At 31.9% G+C, this 15193-nt stretch overlaps 1 protein-coding gene and 1 pseudogene across 1 annotated transcript; both read right to left on the bottom strand.

The window, feature by feature from the left end:
* Positions 1 to 532: 532 nt before the first annotated feature.
* Positions 533 to 9416, bottom strand: LOC134724749 (ADP-ribosyl-[dinitrogen reductase] glycohydrolase-like). The gene is made up of 7 exons (XM_063587965.1): positions 9315 to 9416; positions 6874 to 6990; positions 6237 to 6389; positions 5324 to 5467; positions 2687 to 2841; positions 1314 to 1620; positions 533 to 679 (listed from the first exon to the last, which is right to left on the bottom strand). Exons 1-7 carry the CDS (start codon positions 9345 to 9347, stop codon positions 545 to 547), a joined length of 1044 nt encoding a protein of 347 aa, XP_063444035.1. The 5' UTR covers positions 9348 to 9416; the 3' UTR covers positions 533 to 544.
* Positions 9417 to 10807: 1391 nt separating this feature from the next.
* On the bottom strand, positions 10808 to 14734 carry LOC134708089 (uncharacterized; annotated as a pseudogene).
* Positions 14735 to 15193: the final 459 nt, after the last annotated feature.

Raw genomic sequence — 15193 nt, 5'->3', positions numbered from 1 at the left:
TAAAGTATGAGGACAGTTATTAATGAATATAGGTACAGAATGAATCTGACTTAAAAAAAAAGAAGATAAAAGAACATCAGATTAAAGTATACGTGTTTGACTGTAAGTGAAGTACCAAGCTTTATATTAGACTCACAATTAGCCAGGTTTACAATGATATTTATTAAAAAAACTAAAATTTGAAAGTATAGACGACAAATATGAAGAAAAAAAATTGCAAGCGAGCACCGAAGCTCGAAAACCTGTCAAAAAACGGATGTAAAGCTTTCAGTTTTTACAGATCATGTTATTTTCGAGTAGTTTTGAAAACAAAAGCATTCACACTTTCACAAGACGTACTTGACCGTAGACAGATATGATACAACTTTTTGGAAGTTTTCATTTTAAATGCTCATCCTTTCGTTCATATTGACTTCATTTAAGAAATAACGCAGCACTGAATAGTTGACAAAACGCACAAATGACGTTCTTAATTTCAAGGCTTGGTAATTGTCTGTACGTCAACTGTTCATAACATGTTATACCTATTCGATATACAGTTAACTTACTTTTTTATTTCATTATCCAACCACTCCTTATGTAAAAGTTTCGTCACCCACGACTTTGGTAAAGCAGACATACCTAGTTTACATCCCAGTAAAGCACCTCCGACACAGGCGTTTGTATCGGCATCTCCTCCCTAAGTAGAAAATAATTTAGATAATTAATAAAGATATGCACATAGGATACAGAGAAAACCGACAAGACAGAATGAGCTAATACAAAATTTAAAAAACATATAAAAAAATTCGAGACACTTGCCTTGCCCTCTTTAATAAAATCCAATTAACCTCTTTAAATCTATAAGAGGAGATAAACCAAATATAGCGCTTCATGTAAAGCACGCATAAAGAACAACCCCGGTATTTTAAGTGCTGAACCACACTATGCAAACCAAAGTGTGATAGTAAGTGGGGTTCGTGTTGTGCAGTCTTGAGTTTTCTATGCTGTGTTTTGTGCACTAGTATTTTTATTTGCTCGTTTTAAATTTCTTTTTTTCCCTTGTAATTGTCAGTTTGTTTTCGACTAATAAGTTTAATTATCCCTTTGGTATCTTTTTAAAAAAAATTGCATTAATTCATTTTTTTTTAATTTGATGTTAAATTAAAGTTTTTATTTGCCCTTTATCTATTATTGCCGCAATTCACCATATTTTCTTTAAACCCTTGATGCTGAAATGATGATATTGAAAATGAGGGTAAAATTTGCGTCACAAGTAAGAATTTCAAAAGTGATCACTGGATTTGCAAGAATAACTATAATTAAAATTGTACCTGCATCACAATATTTGTGATTGTCTTCCGGAAATCATCTTGCTTTAATGACCAAAATCCTGTACCCATGGATTTATATGTGTAGCCAATTTTTTTGGCTTCATCTAATTTCAAATCTTCGATATTTTCACATGTCAAATAAAACATAAGGTCTCTCTTTTCTGTGTCCGTTTCTAAACACGTTGATGCATATTTGTAGGCGTCTTGTATTATATCTTTGACTATGAAATTGCCATTTTTGTCCATGTGCTTTCCTTGTAACATGGTCGCTATAGCAACAGACACAGCTACTGTTGAAGCCTGGCACCTAGTAGATAATCACACATAATGAGTAAAAGTCAGTTTCAAGGTCAGTTTTGCTCTCAATAGTCAATTGCGTTTTAAGTGTCATCATTATTCAGTAACGGAGGAATCGCATTTCATGTCAAATGTTTTCTATTCCAATACCTTATCATTTCTGTTTGAAATTTAGCCAAGTATTCAATTGCTTTCGATTGGATATTTCAAAACATCTTTATGTAACATTTCTGAAATCATTTGAGATTTTTCAGTTTGATTAAAGGAACAATCTCGTTTCGATTATTTCACCCAGACTTTTGTTTATATATTTCTGTTACCTCTATTTTACATGCCATGATGATGATTTTGAATAACAGATGCTTTGATTGATATGATTCCACAATCGGTTTAAAGGTAAAAAAAATAGTATATAATTAACCTACTCACTGATACACACGATATAAAAGACATTATCAGAAAATAAGAGAATTATAAGGAAACGAATGTCAAAGAAGAGAAGCGAACAATTCTGTTGTATCGGATTCAAGGGGAAGGTATCCCATTTCTGATATCTTCCAATCCTTGAAAAAAGGTCTCGGTGGCCATAGACTAAGTAGTAAAACAACTACAACACAAGCCTGTCAACACTAAGGGTTGTGATTTCGAACACCACACGTGGTACATGTGTTCGGCTTTATCTTAATTGACTACGATTGTAACTTTTTCTGCTGCACGTCGATTGGTCACTTCGGTTTTAAAAGATTTGGCGACTAGGGAAAATTGTGTTAAACACATGCAATCAATCAATTTCTTAGAAATTAAGCATCAGATGATTTGTTTACCAGCAAGTGGAGGCCAATAGTTTTGATAAGCTGGAGCCTTGAACACATTCTTCAAAGCCCGAGCCTGTTGGCCTCACCTTTGCACAAAATATAAAGTTCTACAATTTAAAAGATCTAGATTTATCTGGAGATATAAGATGTTTTGTTTTTGGTTTTTTAAGGGGGAGAATACTTTGCATAAATTTAAAAATATCGTATGTGTTTTTACTGATGTTGAGTGTGCATTTAACTATACTAAATAAATTAATTAACCTTGGATCGTGATGTGTTGTTTTTGCAAAATCCCTTGCATTTTTTGTCACATCATCTAAACTCCAGTACATGTGAATACCAACAATAGAGGTCCTCATTACAGCACCATTGGAAGCAATATTTCTATCATGTGTATCCCAAACAAATCGAGCTACCTAAAATGTTGTGTTAAAAAGTTTTAAGTGTTATGGTTGTAATATGAAAGATTCAGAACCATTTTGATCTTAAAACCAAAAATAAAATTATGCATAATCTTTTTCTATCATAAAAAATAAAACCACAAAAAAAAAAACTGAACTCCGAGGAATATTCAAAAAGTCCCTAGTCAAAAGGCTAAAATAAGTTATTCCAAAATTATGTTTTTTTTATTTAGTCTAAAGGTGTATTTTTTTCTTTACATCTAGAAGGGCCAGGAGTCGGTTTCACAAAAACACTTACGACTAAGATTGATTTTAAGTAATGAACAAGTCAGTATACTTACGACCGATCTTAGTCTTAAGTTCTTCAGTGAAGCCGGCTCCAGGAAATACACAGCATATATACCATGATTAAAATTTTGCATGGTAGACGTACGTTTTGTCTACAAAAGACTCTGAATTAGTGACACTCAATTAACAAATATAACTAGAGGCTCTAAAGAGCCTGTGTCGCTCACCTTGGTCTATGTGCATATTAAAGGACACAAATGGATTCATGACAAAATTGTATTTTGGTGATGGTGATGTGTTGGAAGTTCTTACTTTTCTGAACGGTCTTGCTTCTTACAATTATATCTATAATGAACCTTGCCCATTAGTAACAGAGAAAAATATTTGGTAAAAATTTACATAAATTTACCGAATTAATGAAAATTGTTAAAAATTGACTATAAAGGGCAATAACTCCTTAAGGGGTCAATTGACCATTTAGGTCATGTTGACTTATTTGTAGATCTTACTTTGCTGAACATTATTGCTGTTTACAGTTTATCTCTATCTATAATAGTATTCAAGATAATAACCAAAAACGGCAAAATTTCTTTAAAAATTACCAATTGGAGGGCAGCAAGCCAACAACCGATTGTCCAATTCATCTGAAAATTTCAGGGCAGATAGATATTGACCTGATAAACATTTTTATCCCATGTCAAATTTCCTCAAAATGCTTTGCTTTTTGAGTTATAAGCCAAAAACTGCATTTTACCCCTATGTTCTATTTTTAGCCATGGCAGCCATCTTGGTTGGTTGACCGGGTCACGCCACACAATTTCTAAACTAGATACCTCAAAGATGATTGTGGCCAAGTTTGGATTTATTTGGCTCAGTAGTTTCAGAGGAGAAGATTTTTGTAAAAGATTACTTAGATTTATGAAAAATGGTTAAAAATTGACTATAAAGGGCAATAACTCCTAAAGGGGTCAACTGACCATTTCGGTCATGTTGATTTACTTGTAAATCTAACTTTGCTGAACATTATTACTGTTTACAGTTTATCTCTATCTATAATAATATTCAAGATAATAACCAAAAACAGCAAAATTTCCTCAAAATTACCAATTCAGGGGCAGCAACCCAACAACAGGTTAACCGATTCATCTGAAAATTTCAGGGCAGATAGATCTTGACCTGATAAACATTTTTACCCCATGTCAGATTTCCTCTAAATGCTTTGATTTTTGAGTTATAAGCCAAAAACTGCATTTTACCCCTATGTTCTATTTTTAGCCGTGGCGGCCATCTTGGTTGGATGACCGGGTCACGCCACACATTTTTTAAACTAGATACCCCAATGATGATTGTGGCCAAGTTTGGTTTGATTTGGCCCAGTAGTTTCAGAGGAGAAGATTTTTGTAAAAGTTAACGACGACGGACGACGACAAACGACGGACGACGGACGACGGACGCAAAGTGATGGGAAAAGCTCACTTGGCCCTTCGGGCCAGGTGAGCTAAAAAGGGCCTAATCAAATACGAAGTTGAAGCTGCATTTGAAACAATTACGAAGATGAAGAGAATTGCAATCAAGTACGAAGTTGAAGAGAATTGAAACAATTACGAAGATGAAGAGAATTAAAATCAAGTAAGAAGTGTAAGAGAATTAAAATCAATAACGAAGTTGAAGAGAATTGAAATGAAGTACGAAGTTAAAGAGGATTGAAATCAAGTACGAATTTGAAGAGGATTGAAATGAAGTACGAAATTATAGAGAATTGAAATCAAGTACGAAGTTGAAGAGAATTGAAATCAAGTACGAATTTGAAGATAATTGAAATCAAGTGCGAAATTAAAGAGAATTGAAATCAAGTACGAAGTTGAAGAGAATTGAAATCAAGTACGAATTTGAAGATAATTGAAATCAAGTGCGAAGTTGAAGAGAATTAGAAACAATTACGACGTTAACTAGCATTGAAAATAAGTACAAAGTTGGAGTTTCTTGACCACTTACCATTTAGCTGATAACTCCTAAAATTGGCAGATTTTACTTGGTCTTAATGGTAATATAGTATTTGCTAATTATATTAAAGGTGCTCAAATATAATATGAGTTGTCTATTTTATAATGAAAAGTTTTGGAAATACAACAAGACTTTATATTTGCTCGTACTTTTGTTTGTTCAGTGTACCCAGTTTATGGTAAGTATCACATGGAATGAGTCTTACCTCGTGTGGGTCTTCAATGAAGTCCGGGCGTGACGTTACCATCATTGTTGTAAGACCTATACCCAATCCACACAAATCACCACACTCACTAAAACCACTCTTAATCCAGGTTTTAAACTTTTTAGCAAAGTCAACTGGATCTACCTAAAATAAAATATTTTTTAATATTATAGTAATATTTTCAGACGTCATTTTAATGTGATTTGTGTTTTGTGTTTTGCCTCTAGACCTTTTTTTGAATGGTAAAATTTCATTTTGATGTGCATAGGAAAAATCTGTAGTTAAACACTGCCAAATACGGTTATATGATCCATACCAATTTTACTGTACTAGATGCGATTTTAGACAATTAATGAACGTCTATTCGATCTCGTTATTGATGACCAAGGACTAACACCGTACAGCGTGCTATTTTCGCTTATTTTCGCGGATAGAACATAATCGCCAGAATAAATGCCGCCAATTTAAAAGTGTACATGCAAAAGTATTGATAAAAGTTTAGAATCGGCCAAAATTATAACCGCCAAAATATTTTGTATACCTTATTCAATGAAAATCGCGAAATTTTACACCCGCAAAAATAACCCGCTATACGGTATTTGAAAATAGATTAAAAAAATGTACATAAAATATTTTGATATCTAACAATAAAGTAATAATGGAAACCCGACACATACGTTTTTATTTTCTATCCAGCACGTTAATCGGACTATCAAATGAAAATAACAATAAAAAATAACTTAACAACCATAATAATATTTGAAGAAATATTCCTTTCGTTTCGATTTACATTGTTTTAGTCATTTCTCAATTTACTGGATAGACAATCAATTCTTCTACCCGCATTTTTATGAAGTGAAAGTTGTAAAGTTGTCGAGAGCGTTTGATGTCGACTGTAAATTCTGAGACATACCTTACCACCACAGTCTACTAAAGATCTCATAATGAGAATCATTTGGTCACTGTCATCTGTCCAGTCGCCTTCTCTCCATCTTGATCTGTGAAAATCATCAACGATCTTTTTATGTCGATATTCTAATTTCTTTTTGGCTTTTTTTCCATAATGCTGAAGAGAAATTTAAAATGAATAAATGAAATGGGAAGTAAGTACACAAATAATGTACCACTTTCAATGATTTATATTCTTTGCAATAACTTTAACAGTATCAATTTTAGGAACCAGATGCGCGTTTCGACTGTTCAGTCATTCTCGAGGCCAACATATTTTAAAATTCAAAGCTTATTAAAAAGATGAAGAGCTATAATCTAAAAAAAAAGGTACAGAAAAAATTATGCATCCTTGCCAGATCAAATTTGTTGAAGAGTTTTCTTTGTGCTGCTTTGTTGTGGTGTAATAAACGTTTTCATATCATCTCCTGTCATTCAGATTTTCATCTTTTCAGACTTCTCAAACAATATGTCATTTAAAACATCGGATACTTATTTCTGACTTCTAGTTAATCAAGCTATTGATAACTGTTGATAAACTTTTAAACGTCTATGGATTTTAGTATCTTTAAAATAATTTAGAAGGCTAAAACAATAGTCACCATCTTTGCTTCATCCTTTGATAAGAACTCAGTGAGAAGTCCGATTGCATCCCCAATACATTGTCCATATATAGTAGTTTGGATTCTATCAATCGTTTCGGGTGATGGTTGGTTATGCTAAAAAAAAAAAACCATTAACATTTTAGTACATAATCATATATTTGTGAGTATATATATGCATGTGTAATTAATGGTTCTTTATATGCAGGACTTGGAAGCCTCATAAATTCCACTGTTTTAGTACAGTTTTCTGACTATTATTCCTGACTTGAATTAACCTTCAAATTTACAGAAAAAAATAGATATATAGGTTCTCTTTTTATTTCTGATTACGTTTTACAACAACTGAATCGATTTCAATACTCGGGAACATTTCCTTCACGAGTTGGAAGCCTAATAAATCCACTGTTTTCTGTGAGATACTTTCTGCTGTTTTATTGTCTATGTAGTGTTTGTGAATGTGTTTAATATTCCTTGGTCTTTGATTTTACTCATTGTGTTGTTGGTATTTTTTGACTGTCCAGTTTAAGTATATCATTGGCTTTGCCCAACTCTGAATTTTCTCTAACACTCTTATATTTGGGGTTCTCAAAGAGTTTTTGAAGAAACAGATATTGGATAAAAACGTGTATTTGGGATCGGTTCAGTGCAATTATTTCCAAATCAGATAAAAAGCATTTGAAAATAAATCGTTACGTGTAAGGTTCAGTTTTGTTATTGATTTGACACATTTGTATTAATAATTTCATCTTTTTTAAAACAACTTTTATTTTTGTGTACCAGGTATGAATTTTTTTTTCTTAGTCAAACCTAGAGTAGTGGAGGTATTGGTATCGACTCTCAGCTTGGTAAAAAGAAACTTTTAATTTAAAGTTGGTGGCTACTACTTTCCACTGATTAAATTTTTGGAAATATGAGCGTAGATTTGTCGAATGTGTCTGACTAGATTAATTTGTCTTTCTGAAGATTGCTTTCTTGTAATGTAGCACCCCAAACACAACTGAGCAAATGTCGATCTAGCAGAAGGCAGAATATCTCTCTATATTTATTAAAGTTAAACATACACAAGTTTCTATTTATGTAAGCAGATACACATGAGTGTGTGTCTTTATAGTGGTCATATGTAAATGTGTGTATTTAGTAAATTTGTTTGTGTTTAAATATATGATATTTCGGAGTTGTCAATATTTCTAGCAAATTATAAAGATATTGAGTGAGTAATAGTATGTGTAAACAGCACAGGACTTTTTAAGCGAAAATAGTTTTCTTGCTTTAAAAAATAATTTAGGAATACTGTCATTTGAAGCGTACAATATGCAGATACGTAAAGATGATGACCCTCGTGTATTTACCACACCAACGAATGTTTGTATTTTTGTATTGTTTTCATGGATAGAAATATTATATGATTTCTCTCCTTAATTTTCTTTTTTGTAGACTCGATGTTGACGTATCTGCGGAGCTCAAGTTATTTAATACTATTTATGATAGAATAATCAAGTAATCTGCACAAGCTGGCAAGATATGTCTTTGAAACAAATGTGCTTTTCTATTTTCGAACTATTTCAATGAGTTTGTGATACTGATTGCTTTCCTGATGTACTTACATTACGATGTATTATTCAAAGATTATTTAGTATATAGAACGGGTACCTAAGTATTTCTCCCATTACTTCTATGCAATTTTATCTAAAACCGAGGGCAGAATTTTTATTCCCTATATTATACTACAAAATTTCAATTACTTCCTCATTCTAGTTTTAATTCATGGTCTCTTGTAGAATTCTTCATGAAGAGGCATTTAAGAGAGCAATACTGTTTAATTATTAATAGGGTCATTTGATCAACTTCCTGGTTAAAATCGAAAATAAAAATTTGGACCATTTATTTAGTCATCTACCCTAAACATTTTCGATTCACTAAAAATTCTACAATAGTTGAAATTTTAATGAATATCCTCTAACTATACTGCAAATTTAAGCATCTTTACATAATTTCCATCTTAGTTTTTTTTTTACAACATCTCATTACAAGATATTAGATTTATTAAGGGACTGTGTCTTATTTGAATTATTAGGCTAATTTCTCTATATTATATATGCTTTTTCTCAATTATTCTCTATTCGACATATGACTATTTCCTTGTCATTATTTGTTATAGTTTGTTTTTCTCTATTCTTTATGTTTAAACTTTTGTCCATTATTCTCTTTTCTGTAACCCCCATTCACACCCTCATATATTCACAAAATTAAGGAAGTAGTTATGTTCAGTAAACAAATGTGTATACAAATGAATACACAAAAAAGCTTATTTGTAATGTTTAGTACATTTAATTTAGAAACACGTTTCATGGAGTGAACGTGTTCAGTAATTTATTGGTCAATTCGAGTATTCAAAGACACATTTTACCATGGTGTTTATAAGGTTTACATGTACTTACAGAAGCTGATTCGCCATCTCCACTGTTCGCCATTATTATATCATATGATTTTGATGACAAACGTCGTCTTTAAATCCTTCATTTGTGTAGGAAATAAGCAATTTCTATAAATAGAATCGAATATATTAACATTCTATTAATATTCGAAATAAAAATTGAGGATCTTTCGTGTTTACTCTTATTCTTATTCTTTTTTGAAATTGTTTGTTCGATTTAACTCGATTTGAAATGACAATCATAAAAATAAAAAGACAAACAGGCAAATAATAGTACAGAAGACACAACATAGAAAACTAAAGACTAAGCAAAACGAACCCCACAAAAAACTGAGGGCGATCTCAGATGCTCCGGAAGGGTAAGCAGATTCTGCTCCACACGTTGCACCCGTCGTAATGCTTATGTTATTGCAAATTCGGTAAATAGTATAACTCGGTAGTCACATTCGTGAAAAGTGAAGGGTACTGTAGTTACGAAATAAGGAAGTTTTATTTCATTTTGGTTGATGAAAACTGAGGATAAAGAACTTAATTTTTCTTTTTGTAAATGCGCATAACTCTTCAAAAGGTATAAGTGATCACGTCCAAATGCACACTTAATCTGTGTCTTGTGGTAATAAGCATCGTGTAAAAGATTCATAACATATGGTTTAGGCAAACGAAAATTCAGTTTTGTCGCATTTTTAAAAGGGCATACCTCTTGAAAGATCTAAGTGACCCCTTTCAATTCATATTCGATCTGAGTCATATTATAATTACCTTTTTTTTTTATCAGATTCATAATATTTGGCTGTAGAAAACTCAAATTATAGAACGGAAGCCAATTTGTGACATTTAAAGTATCTTCAAGACAAAAAGAGAAGTATAACAAGATACATGTACTTCAATGTTGAGTTTCACATGCAAAACTAAGTAATGGTTCAAATACTAGAAGTACTCTAGTTAGATTATTAAACTTGGCAAACTTTTTTATTGCGCTGAGATACACCTTATCGCTATTTGTCCGCCATTACTGGACATTACACAGGTTCCCGTAAAAATTCGACGTCATTATACAAAATAACTGACGCCACAATAGAAACGTGTTTGTTGTATGACGTCAATGATTGAAGCCGGACAGATTCTCGGGTCAGCCGGGAATAGCGATAAGGTGTATTCAGTTGTCATGATTCTTTTATATTCGCCTCGAACCAAACAACAATCAATCATACATTTTTATATTTCATTGATGTTCTAACAGTATATAATCAATAATCATTTTTTATATTTTACTCGTGTCTATATGGTATAAAATCAAGTATGTATGTGTGTTTTATACTTGTCTTAAAAGAGTATTAAATCCATAATCATCATAGTCATTAGGTGGTGAGACTGAGTTCAGTAGTAGCTATTGAAAAAAGTGGTTTATTAAAGTAATGAGTGAAGTTATCTCGATATTTTCCATCTTTTAAATTGTTGATGGTTAGTTGTTCTTTCTGTCCGATTTTGAAAAAAAACGATTGGCATTATATACACACATTTTATCTTCTTTTCTCTTGTAGATTATTTTTTAGATTCTTCTGATTTTTCATTCTGTTCCCATTTCATCATTTCAAAATATCTGGAATACATAACAAAAATTTAAAATTTTGTGGAACCAGTCTGATGTATCAAAATATTAACTATCATGTGATTTTTTTAATAAATGAAATATTTTGCTAATAAATAAACTAATCATATATATAGATAACCAGGATCGGAATTTTGTACATAAGTAGCGCATTTCGTCTATAGAAATTTCAAAGTTAATTTATAATTTGACCATATTAATGTTGATGAATGTCAACACAGAGGTGATGACTATTGGCTGTGTGATTTCCTCGGGAAGGATACCTCCACCAACAGTGAGCTCCATCGACCAAGTGGTTATAAATGAAATCATCATAGATACTAGGATTCACATTTTGTATCTGAATTTTGTGGTAATAAGTATTACTGTTTAATAACTTTTAGTTGAGAAAAACTGTATTGTCATTGTGTGGCCTTTTAAAACTTACTATGCGGTTTGGGCTTTGTTCATTGTTGAAAGACGTACGGTGACCCATAGTTGTTAATATCTGTGTCATTTTGGTCTTTTGTGGAAGGCTGTCTGATTTGGCACACCTTCTTTTTTATTTAAAGTTGGAGAACTTAAATTAACTTTGGTACTTACAGACGGACTAATGACAGACAAGTGTAAAACTTAATGCATCGACACTACGGCATTAAAACCATCCGGATGAAAATAAAATTATCAAGTCAGTAACCTAGTCAATTATTGCTCATTTGTTGCTTTATTCAAGATAAATTAAGTATAATGCATAACTCTAAAACGTTAATAGTGACGCTACCAAAATACAAACTTATGTCTCCTTATTTTTGACATTTTTACCAATTGTGTCTGTTTGTTTTGTTTACGCATCGTTAACAATATAATGGAATTTGATGCGACTGTCATACAAGTGAGAGTTTTAGCTAGCTATAAAACCAGGTTCAATCCACCATATTCTACATAAGAAAATATCTGTACCAAGTCAGAAATATGACAGTTGTTATTCATTCGTTTGATGTGTTTGAAAATTTGATTTTGCCATTTGATTTAGGATTTTCCTTTTTGAATTTTCCTCGGAGTATTTTTTGTGTTTTTCCTTTTTTTTATATGTGTTTTGTGGTAATGCGCATTATGAATATTATATATGTTCAAGTTTCATACTATTTGGTTATGCAGACTAAAGTTTGAAAACTGAAACCAATTTTGAAAGTACGGACAAATCAACAGATGGAAAAGATAAAAACCTAATGTCCCCTACGCAACGGCGGTGGTTCAGACATATAAAAAAAATTGAAGATAGACTAACTTTTTAATCTCATTATCCAACCAGTCCTTGTGTAAAAGCTTCGTCAACCATGATTCTGGTAAAGCAGACATACCTAGTTTACATCCCAGTAAAGCACCTCCGACACAGGCATTCGAATCGGCATCTCCTCCCTAAGTAGAAGATTAATGTAGTGACAATTGACCAAATTGTACACACACTATTACTTTTTCGAAAAAACGGTACAAAAAAGAGTGCAAAAACCAAACTATCATTTTAAAACCATAGAAAATTAAAGATGAAACTAAAGAATTTTATAAACGTTTTCAATTATGAAAATACAACACTGCACAGCTAAAGCAATATCGAAGTAGCCACAGGCGTAGATGCTTAAAAAATCTCTATGTCACCGATTATGCTGGATGCGTAGACCACTACAACATAAAGCAATCTTTTTATGTCTTAGTAAGAATAAAAAAGACGTAAAGTTCCGATTTGACAGGTTTTCACTAAAACAAAAGAGAGGGATGCGAGTTTGAATTTCATATCTTTATTTTGGATAGATTGGAAATGGTAAATTAAAAATTTACCATTAAGGCAGCACAATATCATTCTTTTTGATGTCTACCTAGTTTAATATAGATAAGACTTACAAAACTAATATCAAAGTAAAAAAACACCCTAAGAATTGAAAACATTTCAAACTTAAGGCACTACAAGCTGGTACGTTGAAGTAAAATAAAAATCTACCACATATGTCAGCGTATTTATTCATTCTTAAAGTTGGTGTTCAGATTTACCACTTCATTTATGATAAGCACAATATCTCTTGTTTCTTATTAATTCCTGATGGTGAAATAATGATAATAATGATGATATCTATCATTGTTATTATTAATAATATTTGAAGTCATGGTAGCGTAGTGACGCACTTTTATCTGGAAAAATATTTGTCTTATAGACTGTTCACTTCGAATCATTCATTATGTCAACTGTTTTACAACATGCAATTAAAACTAAATTTGTACCTGCATGACAATTGTGGTGATTGTTTTCCGGAAATTATCTTGATTCAATGCCCAGAATCCTGTACCCATAGATTTGTATGTGTATTCAATTTTATCGGCTTCATCTAATTTCAAATTATCAATATTTTTACATTTCAAATAAAACAGCAGTTCTTCCTTTTCTCCATCCGTTTCTAAACGCGTTGATGCATATTCGTAAGCTTCTTGTATTATTTCGTTCACTTTGAATTTCCCTTGTTGGTCCTTGTGCTTTCCTTGTAACATGGTTGCGATGGCAACAGACACAGCTACTGTTGAAGCCTGGCATCTAGAAGACGAAAAACAAAATGTGTAAAAGCCAGTTATACACACAATTCTCCTCCGAAGTAAGTTGTTTTTGGAAGTGTTATTCACATGCTTTTCATTTCTGTTTGAAATTTCTCCCAGTATGCAATTGCTTCAAAATATACATAACAAAACATCTTAATGGTTCATTTCTTAAATCATTTAAGACTCTAAGTTTTATAGAAAATTACTATGTTATGATAGATTGGTTTTTTGTTTTGTTTCATACAAACTTTTGTTAAAATATTTACTTTATCTTTATTTTGCTTTGCTTTCTGCATCGCAACACAGTGCTAACCTATTTGTTTCATTCGATATAAAAATCATCTTGAAATTATTACAAAAAAATATCAGTTCTGATTGGTTCCCGAATGATGAAACATAAATTCTATTAGCTAGAATGAAATATAGATTTCGGAATATTTCCCGTACAGAAAAAAACGTTAAATTACAGTATGGATGAATAATCATTGCTTTGTGTTGTTGTAAAAGAAGGACGAAAGATACACGAGGAACAGTCAAACTCATAAATCGAAAAATAGACTGACAACGCCATGGCTAAAAATGAAAAGGACAAACAGATAAACAATAGAACACATGACACAACATAGAAAACTAAAGAATAAGCAACACAGCCCATCATAATCGTGCAAATTGAAACAATGTATAGTGTAACCTGCCTAATCAAACATTCTGCTTTAATCGACGCATTTTTATGGTCCAAACATATACCTATCCTTTCAGAAAAAAAACCCTTGAGAATTCCAACACCCTGCTTAATACAACATTTTTTTCTGGTCCACCAGTGTGTCAAAAACACATGTTACACTGTAATAAGGAAAAAGATATTTAAGGAGTGAGGCGAAAACTCTGCTCACTGCCTTTAGCGTGAGTATCCAATTCAAGGGAAGGTAAAAAATCCTCCAGTTCTTAGGACTTAAAACTTTGATCGAAATTGTTAACACCCAGTTGAAGCTTAAGATTGTAAAAAGTTAGAGAGCCGAAACGTATTCTTCTAGTTCCATATAAATATAGTTAAAAAATCCAAACGTATCTTATAAAAGATAGATGATGGATTTTTTTTTTGTAATAAATAACCTTGTACACTTATTCTAAACAAATTTACCTAGGATCATGATGTGTTGCTTTTGCAAAGTCTCTTGCATTTTAGTTACATCATCGAAACACCAGTACATGTGAATACCAACAATAGAGGTCCTCATTACAGCACCATTGGGTGAAATATATCTATCATGTTCCTCCCAAACATACCGAGCTACCTCAAATGTAAGTATCTTGCAGTTTGAAAGATTAAAAACCAAATAATGCATACCTTTTAGTGCTGTTATAGAGGTACTTTTTTTAGTTAGAACTGAATAATACAATTAATCGATTCCGCTATTTAACTTCTAAAAACAATACCAAAGGACAGAATTAAGCATACTCTCTATACATCATTACTTTTTGATTAGTTTAAAAGAGTAGTTTATACATTGCGAGTTCATCTTAAAGGGCGAAAAATACACATAAATGAATAAAGTCATCAAATATACCAGGATTAAAATTTATTACATCAGACTTGCATTTAGTCAACAAACGACTCATTAGTGACGTGCAATAAAAAAAAAAGTCCAAATCAAGCCCGAAGTTAAGTTAAAGAGCATTGGAATCAAGTACAAAGTTGAAAAGCATTGGAA

The sequence above is a fragment of the Mytilus trossulus genome, chromosome 1 (assembly GCF_036588685.1).
Source record: "Mytilus trossulus isolate FHL-02 chromosome 1, PNRI_Mtr1.1.1.hap1, whole genome shotgun sequence".
Taxonomy (NCBI): Eukaryota; Metazoa; Mollusca; class Bivalvia; order Mytilida; family Mytilidae; genus Mytilus; species Mytilus trossulus.
Note: the sequence above shows the minus strand (reverse complement) of the source record. Positions and strands in the feature narration are given on the sequence as shown.